Source organism: Eretmochelys imbricata, chromosome 2 (genome assembly GCF_965152235.1).
Source record: "Eretmochelys imbricata isolate rEreImb1 chromosome 2, rEreImb1.hap1, whole genome shotgun sequence".
NCBI lineage: Eukaryota > Metazoa > Chordata > Testudines > Cheloniidae > Eretmochelys > Eretmochelys imbricata.
The window spans coordinates 265,722,707-265,735,885 of record NC_135573.1 but is presented as its reverse complement, the minus strand read 5'-3'; the positions used below and the strand labels follow the sequence as shown (position 1 = coordinate 265,735,885).

Here is a 13,179-nt window from a genome sequence, read left to right as displayed (position 1 = left end):
GGGGTGGCGGGGGACGGTTGCCAGGCTGCACTGTGGCTGATTCTAGCCTCGTCAGCGAGGGGCCCAGGGGGAGCAGGGCGTGCGTCCAGGGTGCCACCCCCCCGGCGTTACCTGCGGAAGAGCAGCTTGCTGTTCTCCTGGAACTGCATCAGCACTGCCGGTGGGTCGGGCCACTCCACGCTCTTGCCATAGTCGGCCATGCTGCGCACCGCCTGGAAGCGGTGCACCAGCTCCAGCAGGTATGTCTTCACCTTGAGCCGCTTGTAGTAACCCATGATGGTGTAGATGGCACGCAGGTACCGGCAGCGCCGCCGGGCCAGGGCCCCCCGCCACGCCTGGGACAGACACACAGACCCAGTCACAGCTCTGCTGGCAAGGCCCCACATGCCAGCCCCCAGGACCCCACACCCAGTGCCCTGCGGCCATCAGGAGAAAACCCCACGGCCAGCGACTCTTGCGTTCAGAGCCACACAAACCATGGGGCCATCTCCAGCCCCACACCATGTCTCCTCTCTCTGCCACAGGAGGATTCCAGAGCCCTTTACAAACCAGGCACATGGGGATCCCTCCACCCACCACCAAAGGGCAGCCACCTCTGGGGTGGGATGCAGCAGCTGTTTCGCACGTGGCAATGTCGCACAACCATTTAGGGCAGGAAGTGAAGGAGCTGTTGGCATTGATGTGAAAACGCAGAGGGAATGACGGCAGGAAAAAGGCAGCCCATAGCACAGTGGCTCTAGGGCCTGGGAGCCCAGCCTGGGCTGGCTGAAGAGTTTTGAACCAAACCTTCTACTATCAGAACCCACAGGTGGCTCGGTCATGGGGAGAGGCTGTGGTGCATCATGGGAGATGTAGTCCGGGCAGAGGCACGGTCTGTAAGGGAGGACAGGGGTCTGGGGGCGCTGCGGGGGCCCAGGTGGACACAGGCTGGTGTTGATAAAAAAAACCCCAACTTTGATGTTTCCCAATTGAAATGTTCTGGGATTTTTCATTGCACAAAAGTTTGGGGACAAACGCTGAGGAATCGGGATTTGGGGCGGGGCAGAAATTCCAGTTTCCCATCCGATTCTCCAGCGGCCACCCAGAGACACGCAGACTTGCTGGGGTGCCGGGGATTCCCTGCCAAGCCCCCTCCCCTCCACCCTGGGGGACCGGGTAGTGATGCAGATGCTGGTACTCGGGCCCTGAGGACTCTGGGGCGGGCGCTGACCATCAGCCCGTAACTGGGATGCTCCTGATATGACCAAGCAGCTCCCCAGCCAGACACTTCGTCGGCTGGCGGGAAATCTGCTAATGGCACCACGTCCGTAGATAGTAACGGGGTCGGGGGCTGGCTCCCGTGGAGCAGCAGCTCCAGGGCAGCCAAGGAGGTTAGGGGGCGTGGAGTGGGGCAAGCACAGTCAGGGGACTGGACCCGCAGGGCACAGCGAGCACCTGGGGCCCAACCTCAGCACTGCGCCCCTTCATCGGACCTCGCCTGCCAGCAACCCAGCTCCATTAGGTACCTGCCGGATCACGGGCAGTGCCCGCCCTTCCCTGCCCTCCCCCTGTGCCCATGTCCTGACTCCTTCCCAGCGGTTCAGCGCCCGATGTGTGGCTGGGATCAGAAGATCCCGGTGCCCCGCTCGCTCTCACATGTGCTGAGAGGCTGCTGCCAGGCTGCGCTGAGCGTGGTGACAGCCGGGCAGGCTAATCCACAGCAGCTGATGGACTCTGACGTCCTCCTGACCCAGCACAGTCCCATGGGAGTGGGGAGGGGCTATTCCCAGGTGCCAGGCAAAGCCATTGCCAGAGCAGGGTCTGCGGCACCAGGACATGGGAGGGATCAGACCGCAGCTCACCCCACCCACACGGCAAAGCCCCTGGGGGGCAGCTCTGGGGACGGATGTCCCCGGGTCCTGAGCACACGTGGCCCAACCTGGAGGGGCCTCTTCTCCACTGGCCTCCCTGCTGAGTTTGCTGCTCTTGGTGCCAGCTGTGCGGGGGGGTTCAGGACATGGACACGCCTCTACAGACTCGGCTCACAGAGGCCACCCAGCAGGCAGGTGGGGGCACCACCACCCTGGGACCCGTGCCCCGGCTGATGCCGCCACACCCCGTCCTACAGCGTGGGTGCTGGGAATGGCCGTAATACTTGGCCCTTCTCCAGCGCTGTCCGTGTGAGGATCTCGAAGCCTTGTACAGACAGGAAAGAACAGTCGCTCACGTGGGAGCCTCACGCAGAGACATTTATCCTCGCCCTGCCCCTGTCGAGTCAGGAAGGGCCTCATTTCATAGATGGGAAACTGAGGCAGGGAGTGGGGGAGTGCCCGGCCCGCCGTCACACAGTGAGTCAGCAGCATAGCCAGGAATAGAACCCAGGAATCTTGTCTCACAGTCCCCCCACCACAGATCGAATCCCTAGACCCCACTCCCCTCCCAGAGCAAGGGGTAGAACCCAGGAGTCCTGGCTCCCAGGCCCCCTGCTCTAACCCCTAGCCCCCACTCCCCTCCCAGAGCCGGAAATAGAACCCAGGAGTCCTGGCTCCCAGCTCCCCCTGCTCTAACTCCCTCACACACACAGAGGGGATCACTTCTCTTTGCCTGGGGGGGCGGGTAGAGCAGCTCAGCAACACCCCTCCAGCACCCCCTCACCTTCTGCAGCAGGAGCACGATGATGGGGATGAGCTGGGCCCGCTCCTGCTCCAGGCAGAAGAGGGTCTGGGGCATGCGGATGAAGAGCTTGGTGTGGCCATAGGCCACGTCATCCTGGAAGCCGTGCTGGTTGATGAGGGCCTGTGTGGCCTCCTGGTCCGTGGACATGAGGTGGTTGGGCCACGTGTACTCGCAGGTCATCTTATACCTGAGCATTGAGACAGCAAGGTCCTGAGCACGGAGAGCAGCCGGGCTGGCCTCCGGGGAAGGGGCAGCTCTGACCCATGGTGGGGACCGGGGTCAGGACGGAACGGGAAGGGGAGGTGCAGCACAGGGCAGCAGGATCATAGAAGATCGGGGTTGGAAGGGACCTCAGGAGGTCATCTAGTCCAACCCCCTGCTCAAAGCAGGACCAATCCCCAACTAAATCATTCCAGCCAGGGCTTTGTCAAGCCTGACCTTAAAAACCTCCAAGGAAGGAGATTCTACCACCTCCCTAGGAAACGCATTCCAGTGTTTCACCACCCTCCTACTGAAAAAGTTTTTCCTAATATCCAACCTAAGACCATTACTTGAGACCATTACTCCTTGTTCTGTCATCTGCTACCACTGAAAACAGTCTAGAGCCATCCTCTTTGGAACCCCCTTTCAGGTAGTTGAAAGCAGCTATCAAATCCCCCCTCATTCTTCTCTTCTGCAGACTAAACAATCCCAGTTCCCTCAGCCTCTCCTCATAAGTCATGTGTTCCAGTCCCCTAATCATTTTTGTTGCCCTTCGCTGGACTCTCTCCAATTTATCCACATCCTTCTTGTAGTGTGGGGCCCAAAACTGGACACAGTACTCCAGATGGGGCCTCACCAACGTCGAATCGAGGGGAACGATCACATCCCTCGATCTGCTGGCAATGCCCCTACTTATGCAGCCCCAAATCAGGATGGGGTGGGATAGCCAGGAGCCAATGGTGGCAGGATGGGGAGGTGCAGCTGGGCCAGCTGGAGTGGGAAGGGGAGGCTCCGCAGAGGGCAGCAGAGAGCTATGGTGTTGGGCCAGGGTGGCTGGGCCAGGGGAAGCAGGATGGGGCGGGAGGGCCAGCGGGGTTGGGGTGGGGCCGGCGGGCCAGCGGGGGCAGGCCGGGGCGGGCGGAGGTACCTGAGCAGGAAGCGGCCGTAGGGCTGCCGGTAGGCGAAGCCGGCCCGCCGGACCCGCACGTTCTCCAGCAGGCCCAGATACTCCACCTGGTGGCGGCAGCGCTCGGCGTCGAAGAGCAGCGGCGACTTCTGGTCGTTGGGCTTGATGCAGCGCACGTAGTACGGCTCCTGGGGGGAGAGGGGGGTGTCACTGAAACCGTGGGAGGGGCCCTCGAGCGGCTGCTGGGACCGTCGCTCTGGGGCAAGGGACTGAGGCTCTGGAGAGGGGATGCCAGTGCAGGGGGTGTCGGGAGGAGCCCCCAGGATGGCTGGGCAGGGAGCGGGGGGAGCGGTGCCAGGCCAGGTCGTATGTGGGGACGAGTGGGGAAGGACCCCAGGGCTGGCGGGAGGGGAGAGGAGGGGTCACCTGCTTTGGGAATGAGTGGGTGCCCCTCGAGGCCTCTGTCTCCAGAGACCCACCCACAAGAAGCCTGGGAAAGGCAGGGCGGCCCCAGGGGATCCCCCCGCTGCAGGGTGAGCTGAGGGGCGCTGACGGGGCTGGCTGCAGGCGGAAGCCCCGCAGGGCTGGGACAGCGGCAGGGTGCGCTTAGGGCCTGGGTGTGAGCCTTGCCGCCCCAGAGGGAAAACGTGCCCCTCCAAGGGGAGCGACAGGGTGAGCCCAAATGGCTCTGTGGCTCCACGGAGAGTGCCTGGCCTGGGCTCTGCCGGCCACACCGCCAAGCCCAGGGCCAATCGTGTGCCGCAGTACACACACTATCCAGCAGGGGGCGGTGACGCTCACCCCCCCAAACCCCCACATGTCTCTTCACAGGGGCACAGCGCAGGCAGCATCTATCTGGGGTCTGGGCAGCCGGGTAATTTCAGAGCTTTGGGGCCTGAGAAACAACTATCACTGCTGAGGCTGCAGTTTGGCTCCAATAAAAGAACCAGCCAGGCCTGGCCCATCCCCGCCCCCTCAGCATGGTCCATCCCTGTCCCCTTGGCATGCCCGGGCCACGTGTGAGCAGGGAAAAGGGATGAAATGGGAATTTTCTGTGATATTTTTATGATGCCACTGTGTGCCTCAGTTTCCCCTATAGCTTGCGCAGTTACCTAGTGGGCAGAAGGGACTGTGTGCTCTCAGGACAGGCCGGCAGATAGAGGTATGACTGTCACCCAGCTGTCTGAGCCGGGCTGGGGCGTTAAAAACGACTGGCCAAGGCTGACCGATGGAAAATCTGAGAAGACGACAGGCCAATCACCGGGCTACTGAGGCCTGGTGACCAAGGACCCAGAGGGAGGGGGATTTCCCCACCTCTCCACAGGGAAGCTGGAGAACAAGGCCCGGGAAGGTGTGAGCTGGAAGGCCTCGCAGCTGGGAGCTGACCATGGCGGGCAGATGGAGACAGAGCCGGGGCTCAGCACTGGGCTGACCAAACTGGTCTAGGCTTTAACCTGCAGCTCTCTGGGCTGAGCTAAGAGTTGCTAGGCTGCATGCCAGGCAACCAGTGCCCGTTCTGACAGCGCCGTGTAAACGGCACTGCCCGCGCTTGGCCAGGCGTGTTAGCCCCTGCAGAGTGGGCAGGTCTCCCTCAGTTCAGCTTGGCTGGACTCACTGAGCAGAGTTCATGGGGGTGCTGGAGGCCCAGAGGTTCAGGCTCGAAGGGGCTGAGGGTGCATGACCAACCCTGGTGGAAGAGCGAGAGCCCCGGGGTGCGGCACACTGAAGGGTTCCTCCTAGATACCGCTCCAAAGCTGGGGGTGTAGCCCCGACCCCGTGGATACAGGCCCCAGGGACTGTCACAGCCCCAGCCCCACTCAGCTCCCCACGAGCATGGTTCAGAACTCACCGAGGGGGAGGGGGCAACCAGAGGAAACTCATGAACCTGGTCGTGGGCAGCCAGGGGCAGTCCCAGGGAAGCTGCAGGCAGTGCCTCACCTGTGTTCCCCAACTGAAGTGCAGCCCCCCACTCTCAAAGCAGCCAGGTGGTGCCAAGAGAGATCTGGAGAGGACGGGTGCCCGTGAGGGACAACACCCCCGTCCCTAGGGCAGTCAGGGCCGGGGGAGAGTGTCTCCCCTAGCCTTTCGGGGTGCTGCTGCAGGGAGAAGAGGGGCCAGCTGAGGGCACTGTGAGCTCCTGCGAGCCCTGCCCACCCCACCGCTCCGGTCCTGCCTTGGATGCACAGTGCCAACCTGCTCCGAATGCCCCATGGGAGCTCCCTGGGCAGGGCGGTGGGGGCATCGTCTTGGGGCAGGCTGTGCTGTACGCGGCTGGCCAGTGTGTGTGTCACCACTGCCCTCTGCTAGACAGATCAGAACTGCTCAGCTGTGTGTCATAAGCCCCACACTGCTGGAAGGGATTCTCCTGTAGCTCAGATGGTAGGGGCTGTGTTGTGGGAGCAGGGGGGCCACTTCACAGCTGTCCCCATGGTGCTCTCATGGCTCACAGTGTGCAGCCCAGTGCAACATGCTGTTACAGTATCAGCCGGGACAGTGTTTCCTTCTGGCCCGATGGATGGGAGAAGTGCTGCAGCCATGGGACAGGGACAGGCGGCTCCTCCGCTCCAGCTGGGTCGATCCAGGAGACATAATCACGGCTCTGAGCCTCGCTGCAGCTCACACAGGAGCTAAATTTGGTTGAGACATCAGCTTGCCAGTGACAGCATCAGCAGCAGGTGCCCAGGCAGAGCTAATGAGCAGCTAGAGAAGTGGGGAGTGAGGAACAGTCAACCCAGCACCGCCCAGGGCTTGTGTTCTCCAGTGCCAGGCTCAGCCCAGCCCTCCTCCCACACCTGTGCCACAAGCCCGAGCCAAGTCCCATCCCCACGGCCAGCCCAGCAGCCAAACAAGTGCCGGCTAGCTGGGGGTGTCTCCATGCATGTGTGGGTCTGCTTTAGTGTGCGTACATGGATAGTGTGCGTCCCTGTGTGCATCCATCGCACATATACACCTCCATGGCTGTGTGTCTCTCGCTCTAAGTCTGCGTGGATCCATGCAGGTATGGCTGGGTGGCCACGTGTCTACATGTCATGTCTGTGCATACATCTCTGCCTGCCTGGCCATGTCTGGCTGGGGATGCATCCAGGCATGTGCCTCTCTCTGCATGCCTCTGCCCATGTCTGTCTGGGTGGCTCTGCGCCAGCCTGGATCCACGTGCACGTCTGTCTGGTCCAGCGACACACATCTGGGCTCCCCGCCCCCAACTCTCTCCTTGGCTCCCTCCCCCGCCTCTCACTACTTCTCTTCCTACCGAGGGCTAATTTTAGCTGCTGCAGCTTCTGGGAGCAGGTTCCCGAACAGAAATGGGAGCAAATGCCAAATGATTCATGGGTATTATTCACTGCTGCCCGTTGCCAAGGCAGCTGGGGTCTCCGCGTGTCTCCACTCAGCCAGACACACGCGCTCCCCTTTAAATCAGTTCTTTATCCTTGCGGTGAAACAACCAAAGGAAACAGCTAATTGAATGGAGCGTGTGCAGGCTGTGGCCGGGGCAGAGGGTCGGTGGAGGGCAGGACCGGGTCAGGGCTGGGGGATGCTGCTGTTCAGAATTGGCTACACTGGCCAATCTGCCACTTGGCTTTGGCTAAGAACCAGCAGGCAGCTTCTGTCGGGGCCCTCTCAGGGGCCCTCAGCTGCTGAGTGAGCCAGGATTCACACTCAGACCTGGTTGACCTGCAGGAATCAAACCCACAGGTGGCTACACTCCAGGGGCTAACAGTGCCCCCTTAGGAGCTGGCCCTTTAAGAAGCCCGGGTGGAGCTACTCATCAGTTAGCCAATCAAATGACCCACAGGAGCAGCGGGCCAATCCGGGGAGGGAAGGGAGCAGCCTCAGAGGGCAGAGGCAGGTAGAGGACCTGGTTCCTGGGAAGGGAGGCCCTCGTGGCACTCAACAGCTCCCCCTCTGGCAGGAGCAAGCATGGCATGCTCCCAGACCTCATCCATCCGGGGCTCTCCCACCGTCACACGGGGACGAGGGCAGAAGGATGGGGGGAACCATCCAGCTGTCTCGCCCCTGCCCAATCACCACAGCACCCAGCCACCAAGCAAGCTCACAGGCTGCCGGGGAGCAGAGCGGGTGGGAGATGTATGGCTGGGTGTCCTGCCGGCCAGCCATGCTGCCACCCGTGGGGGGTGGCTTGGAGAAGCTGGGCAGGGAGGGGGCCGCGGGGTGACTGGAGGGGTCAGTGCAGGACGGGCGAGGAGCAGGGCCTCGGAGGTGCACTAGGGGCAGCCTAGGCGTGTGGGGCTGGAAATGCCAGGAGGCCTGCCCCTCTCCTGGGATTTGAGCCCTTCGGGGACAGGGCACTCCAGGAAGCGCCCAGGTGGCAGACATATTTGGGAAGGGAGGTGCAGGGACACTGTTACAGCATAACCCCAAATGCCAAGCCTGGATCCAGGTTCTGGCCTGAGAGCCGGAGCCTTCCCCTCCGAACGGCTGTTCAGAACTCCCTGAGATCTGGGAGAGGCTGGATCCCGAACCTCAGCCTGCCTGGGCTTGGCTCTGCCTGCTAAGGGACACAGAATCCAGCCTGGAACCGGGGGGAGGCCCCGGGCCCAGACCTATCTCGGGGTATCCCACCTTTGCCAATCTCCCATCCCTACATGGAGCCAGTGGCCACCATGGACCTAGGCAAGCTCTGTGGCTGTGTAGGGCCCTGCTTGCCGCATGACACTGGCCCCAGGAGCCGAGCGCCCCGACTCCCCTGGGAAGGTCCTTCCAGGCTCCCAGTCCAGACGCAGGAGGCGGCTAGAGGCCAAGGAGCATCTCCTGTGGGTGTACGGCAGGAGGTGGGAGGAGGCAGCCCAGGGAGGGCGTTGGGGGGGGAACCCCCTTGCAGGTGGGGTATCCTATTGTTCAGTCACATTGGACACTGTGGGACCTCTGGCCAGCCCTGCTCACTGCCAGCAGCAGCCAGAGGGTCCTGGTGAAGCAGATGACCAAGGAGGAGCCGGGGTGGGGTGGGGGGTTACCTTGGAGGCCAGGTTCTCCACCAGCGCCACCATGGAGTTCTTGAAGAGGGTGGCAGCCGTCAGGGGGCGCTTGGTCACCTCGGTGATGCTGACCTCGCCCTCTGGCCACATGTCCCTTAGGACAGGGTCCGTGCTGGGGAGAGATCGTCAAGGAGCATGAGGGGCCGGGAAGCCGACGGTCAAGGATGGGGACACCAGGGTGAGGGGAGAGCACGGGCCCCGTTCGTCTCTGCTGTCCAGGGAGTTACTGCAGGCAGAAGACTTCTGTGGGGAGCTCCCCTCCCGTCCCCTATATTCTCTCCAGCCTCCTGGGCCTTTGCCTGGACCCAGAGCAGGGGTCCCTGGTGCCAGGAGAGACACAGGGGGAGCAGGATCCTGAGATGGAAACGGGCCACAGGGCCCAGATCCTGATCCAAGGCTCCCCAGGTAGAGCCACTGAGGTGGTTCGTTTAAAGGAAGGGCGCCACCCGCTGGCATAGAGGAAGGTGCAGCGCTGCCCAGGAGTTAGGAAGCTCCATAAGGCTGCTGTTGCCCTGTGCAAAATTGGCCTCCCATGTACGGCTATCAACGGCGAGGGAACCCAGCCAGGGTTTGGATCCTGTCCCAACTGCCCCCAGGCTGTTCCGGCTCCAGGAGCTCCCAGCCCATTATTGCTCCCCTCTGCCTCCTGGGTTCAGTCAAGGGAACAGGACTCAGAGCCCCTCCCGCTGGACAAAGCCGGCCCACTGCTTGCCAATGGGCGGCCTGCGGGAGACGAGTCAGGGCTGTTCCTGGCTCCGGTGCCCATCCTCACAGTTAGCCCCCTCGTTGGGAGCCTCGGCAGGGAGCCTGAGGGCTAACTGGCCTCGAGACGGAGGTCCCCGCTAGGTCATGACCGAGACACCCTGGTGGGGGCAGCTGCCTGCACCGTACCTGCTCTGTGGCTCGACAGGGGAGGCATGTCTCAGGGCAGCCAGGCTGAGCCCCTTCTGCAGCACCAGACCCCCTGATCCCGCAGAATCTCTCCTGCTGCTGAGGCTCGGAGGCCAGCCCCATGTGCCCGGTGAGGCTCAGCCCCCTGGGCGTGCAGCAGGCCTCCGGAGCCCTCACCTGTTGTACATCAGCCGCTTGAAATCTTGGAAGAGGGTGTCCTTGTTCTTGTCGATAAACCCCTCCACCGAGTACCTGCAATTCAGAGCAACGGGGGCACGGTCACCTCCAACCCCAGCTGCTCCCCTGTGCTATGGGGAGGCAGGTGCTGTCCCTCCACTCGGACCCCTCAGTCCGGGATGGGCTGCAGCTGGGATCCTGCTAGGGCAGACACGGGGAGGGGAGGAAGGGGCTGGTGGTTATCGCACCATGGGGGTTTTGCCACTAAAAATTATTGTGGCACCCTTAAGGCTTAAAAGGAGCAGTGTCCTCACAGGCACATTTTGAAACGGTGGCACCTGGGTCACCTGGTCATGCAGGGAGCGTCCGGTTTTGCATCCTGCCACACTTGGTGTCCTGAGCATGCACCCATAACCCCCTTGGTCCACACTGCAGCCTCCCCCCACACACACACCCTGGGGGATGGGGAGGAGGCTGCCCTCACCCTAGAGAGGTGGCTGACTCGAGCTGCCCAAACGGACGCTAAAGTCCCCGTGGGAGGTCTGCAAAGAGTCAGAGAGGACCCCGGCGTCCTGGAAGCCGTTCCCTCCCCCCGACCGAGCAGGTTCCAGCAACCCGGGGCCATGCATGAACGATTGCTGATTGCCTTTGCCCACGCAGAGTCAGAGCTCCGGGGAAGAGCTGGACGGGGCTGGAGAGAGGGTGACGTGACGGGACTGAACCCCCCAATGGCCGAGGGATTCCCCTGAGACCCTCCTCTCCTTTACCCTCCCACTGCAAACACACACACACACTCCTTCCAGATCCCCCCCGATGTGCAATCGCGCACACACGTGTGCACATGCATGACCCCCTCAGGGAGACGCTCGTGCCCACACGCACGCCCCCAACATATCACACATATGCGTGTGCACAAGCACGGCCCCTAGGGAGACGCACTCCCCCCAGGTGCACAGCCAGCGATGCCCGCTCCTGCCCAGCCCTGCGTTCCCACCCCCAGGGAGCCAAGCGCACATGGCCCGGGGCCTGTGCTTGCTCCCCGTACCAACGCTGTGGGCTTGACTCCTCTGCCTGACTCAAGATCCCCTGACACAGGGCGCAGGCCTCCCCCCTGCCCAGCTAACAATGAGCCTTGAAATCTCTGAGCAAGCAGCCCTGCGGAGGCGGCTCTCCTTGTGAACGGCAATGCAGCACCGCAAGGGGCTGTGGGGGCAGCCTCCCCCATGTGCCTGCGTCAGGAGGCTCCTGTGCCCCAGCCGGCTCCTCGCACACTCATCTCCCCTTCTAGGCTCGGAGTTGGAGTCCACCCGGGCACCCCTCCCCCCGAGAGACGCCTGGTCCGGGCTAGGAGGAGGCTGGACTGTGAGGGCCCCTGGGATCAGCGGCGGGAGGCATTTGGGATCTGCCCAGAATTTCACGGGACAGTCCCTCGCCCGGCCAGCCTAGCTCCGGGCCCAGAGCCCAGCACATCCTGGCGCAGGGAAGGGAGAGGCCCGGGGAGCCTGCCCCCAAAGCAGCACACTGGGCCAGAGACAAGACCAATTTCACTGGGGCCTGGAAAAGAGCCGCACATGAGCTGGGGAACGGCGGGCCTGGGGGAAAGGGGCTGAGAACTAGCTGCAGAGCGTGGCGAGGGGCTAGCGGCGGGGTCTGCTAGCGAGGGAAAGCCACGAACCTGCCGAGAGGGTCATGTAGCTGCCGAGAGCCGTGGAGAGAAAGAGCAGAACATGTCAGCGCTTGCTGCCCGTGAGCCCAGCCAAACTGGGGGGAAGTCTCCTGAGGGGGCAGGGGGAGCCCCTGGCTTTGACTAGAGGATACAGGCCAAAAGCTTGCCAAGGGGCCGGGGATCTGAGCTTCGCCTGGAGAGGCCTCAGAGGGGCCAAATCTGGCCTGGTTTCCAAGAGGGCTGAGCAGTCACCTGCCGAGAAACCAACTCCTTGGGGGCGTCTGCAGGTGGAAATCCTGTCCAGTGTGCAGGGCACAATCCTGCCCACCTGCCCGAGTGGGGTCCCTCCTCGGCCTGCCCGGCTCAGTCTCTCACCCCCTGCAGACAGGTACTAAGCCACCAGCCCTCTGGGTCAGCAGGGAGTCCCCTGCCTCTCTCCAGACAGGGCCCCTATTGGACAGAGATGCCAGGCCGCCAGGTGGGACCCCGCTGGGCGTCACCCTGACCCCGGGGGTCGGGGCAGGACTCACGTGACGTTCCCGGCGTAGTGCTTGATGCGGAAATCCCGGCCGAACTCCATGGATTTGTCGGTGGTGCAGAGCTGCGAACACACGGTGGGCTGAGCCGGGAGGGCACAGGCAGCCAGCGTCGGATGCCCACACATCGGCGGGAGGGGGGTAACCCACCACCCCCCTGGGCACCACTGCAGACACAGGCCCTGTCCCCAGTGCAGGCCAGTACCCCATACTCTGGTATGCCTGCCCTGGCATGGGGAAACAGCCCCCATCCTCATGCCCTGCACCCCCCCCTTCTCCCCTGCCCCAGCAATCCCCCCCTCCCAACTTCACTCCCACCCAGTGCCAGGCCAACGAACCGGGCAGCCCCACGAGGTGCCAGCATACCCAGAATGCACCAGTGAGCGACCCTCTGGCCCCCACTCAGAGGAGAGGAACCTCCCACCCCTCCAGCCAGAAGCGCTGGGGATTGTGGGGGGGGGTGTGTGTGTGTTAAGGTTACAGGGAGGGTAAATTTGTCCTGCTCCTGCAGAATCCAAGGAGCTCCCTGAGACAGCGCCCTCCTCCCCCAAAGGGCCTTTCCCACCTAGCAGGACCCAGTCTCCCTCCCACTCCTGAGCCCTTTGTCTTCCCCACAGTGGGCGGCCTAGCCCCTGCCCACCTAGCCGGTGGGGCTCAGCCCTGACCCCATCTGAGCCCGGGCCCTGAGGTGCCCGTGTGTGGGGCGTTACCTTGCGGCTGGCGTAGTGCGGGTGCTTGCCCAGCTTGGTGTTCATGGACTCCAGGAACATGGCGTCGGTGACCTGGCCCCCGGTCAGGCAGGCCTCATCCAGGATGGAGATGATGCCCTTGTGCGGCTGCTCCACCAGGTCCACGATGATCTGGTTGTTGAAGTACTCGATCTGGGGGGAGGCAGGGCAGAGGTTACCGGGCACGGCCCTGGGGGAGCTCTGGGGTTGAACCCCACGCTGGGGGTGGTCACAGCCTGGCCTAGGGTCCCTCAGTGAACAATGGAACCCCTGCGCCGGGCGCGGGAGAAGCCTGTGTCGGGCCCCTTGGGAGACAACGTCGCTGGCTCAGAGCAGGGGCCGCAGCAGGCGGGAGTTGATTCCCCAGCAGGCGAGAGCTCCCTGGGGCAGAGCTCCTGGCCCAGTGCCCAGGCAGGAGAGGCTC

General features: G+C 63.0%; 1 protein-coding gene across 1 annotated transcript in view; it reads right to left on the bottom strand.

The window, feature by feature from the left end:
• The window catches only part of MYO1G (myosin IG), a 74,533-nt gene that overhangs the window by 32,946 nt on the left and 28,408 nt on the right, over window positions 1-13,179 (bottom strand). Inside the window, exons 11-17 of the mRNA XM_077808508.1 lie at window positions 12,738-12,908; window positions 12,022-12,092; window positions 9,826-9,900; window positions 8,737-8,869; window positions 3,785-3,951; window positions 2,635-2,842; window positions 112-335 (exon numbers count right to left, since the gene is read on the bottom strand). Of these exons, the coding sequence (XP_077664634.1) occupies window positions 112-335; window positions 2,635-2,842; window positions 3,785-3,951; window positions 8,737-8,869; window positions 9,826-9,900; window positions 12,022-12,092; window positions 12,738-12,908 (1,049 nt within the window). The remainder of the gene's footprint in view (window positions 1-111; window positions 336-2,634; window positions 2,843-3,784; window positions 3,952-8,736; window positions 8,870-9,825; window positions 9,901-12,021; window positions 12,093-12,737; window positions 12,909-13,179) is intronic.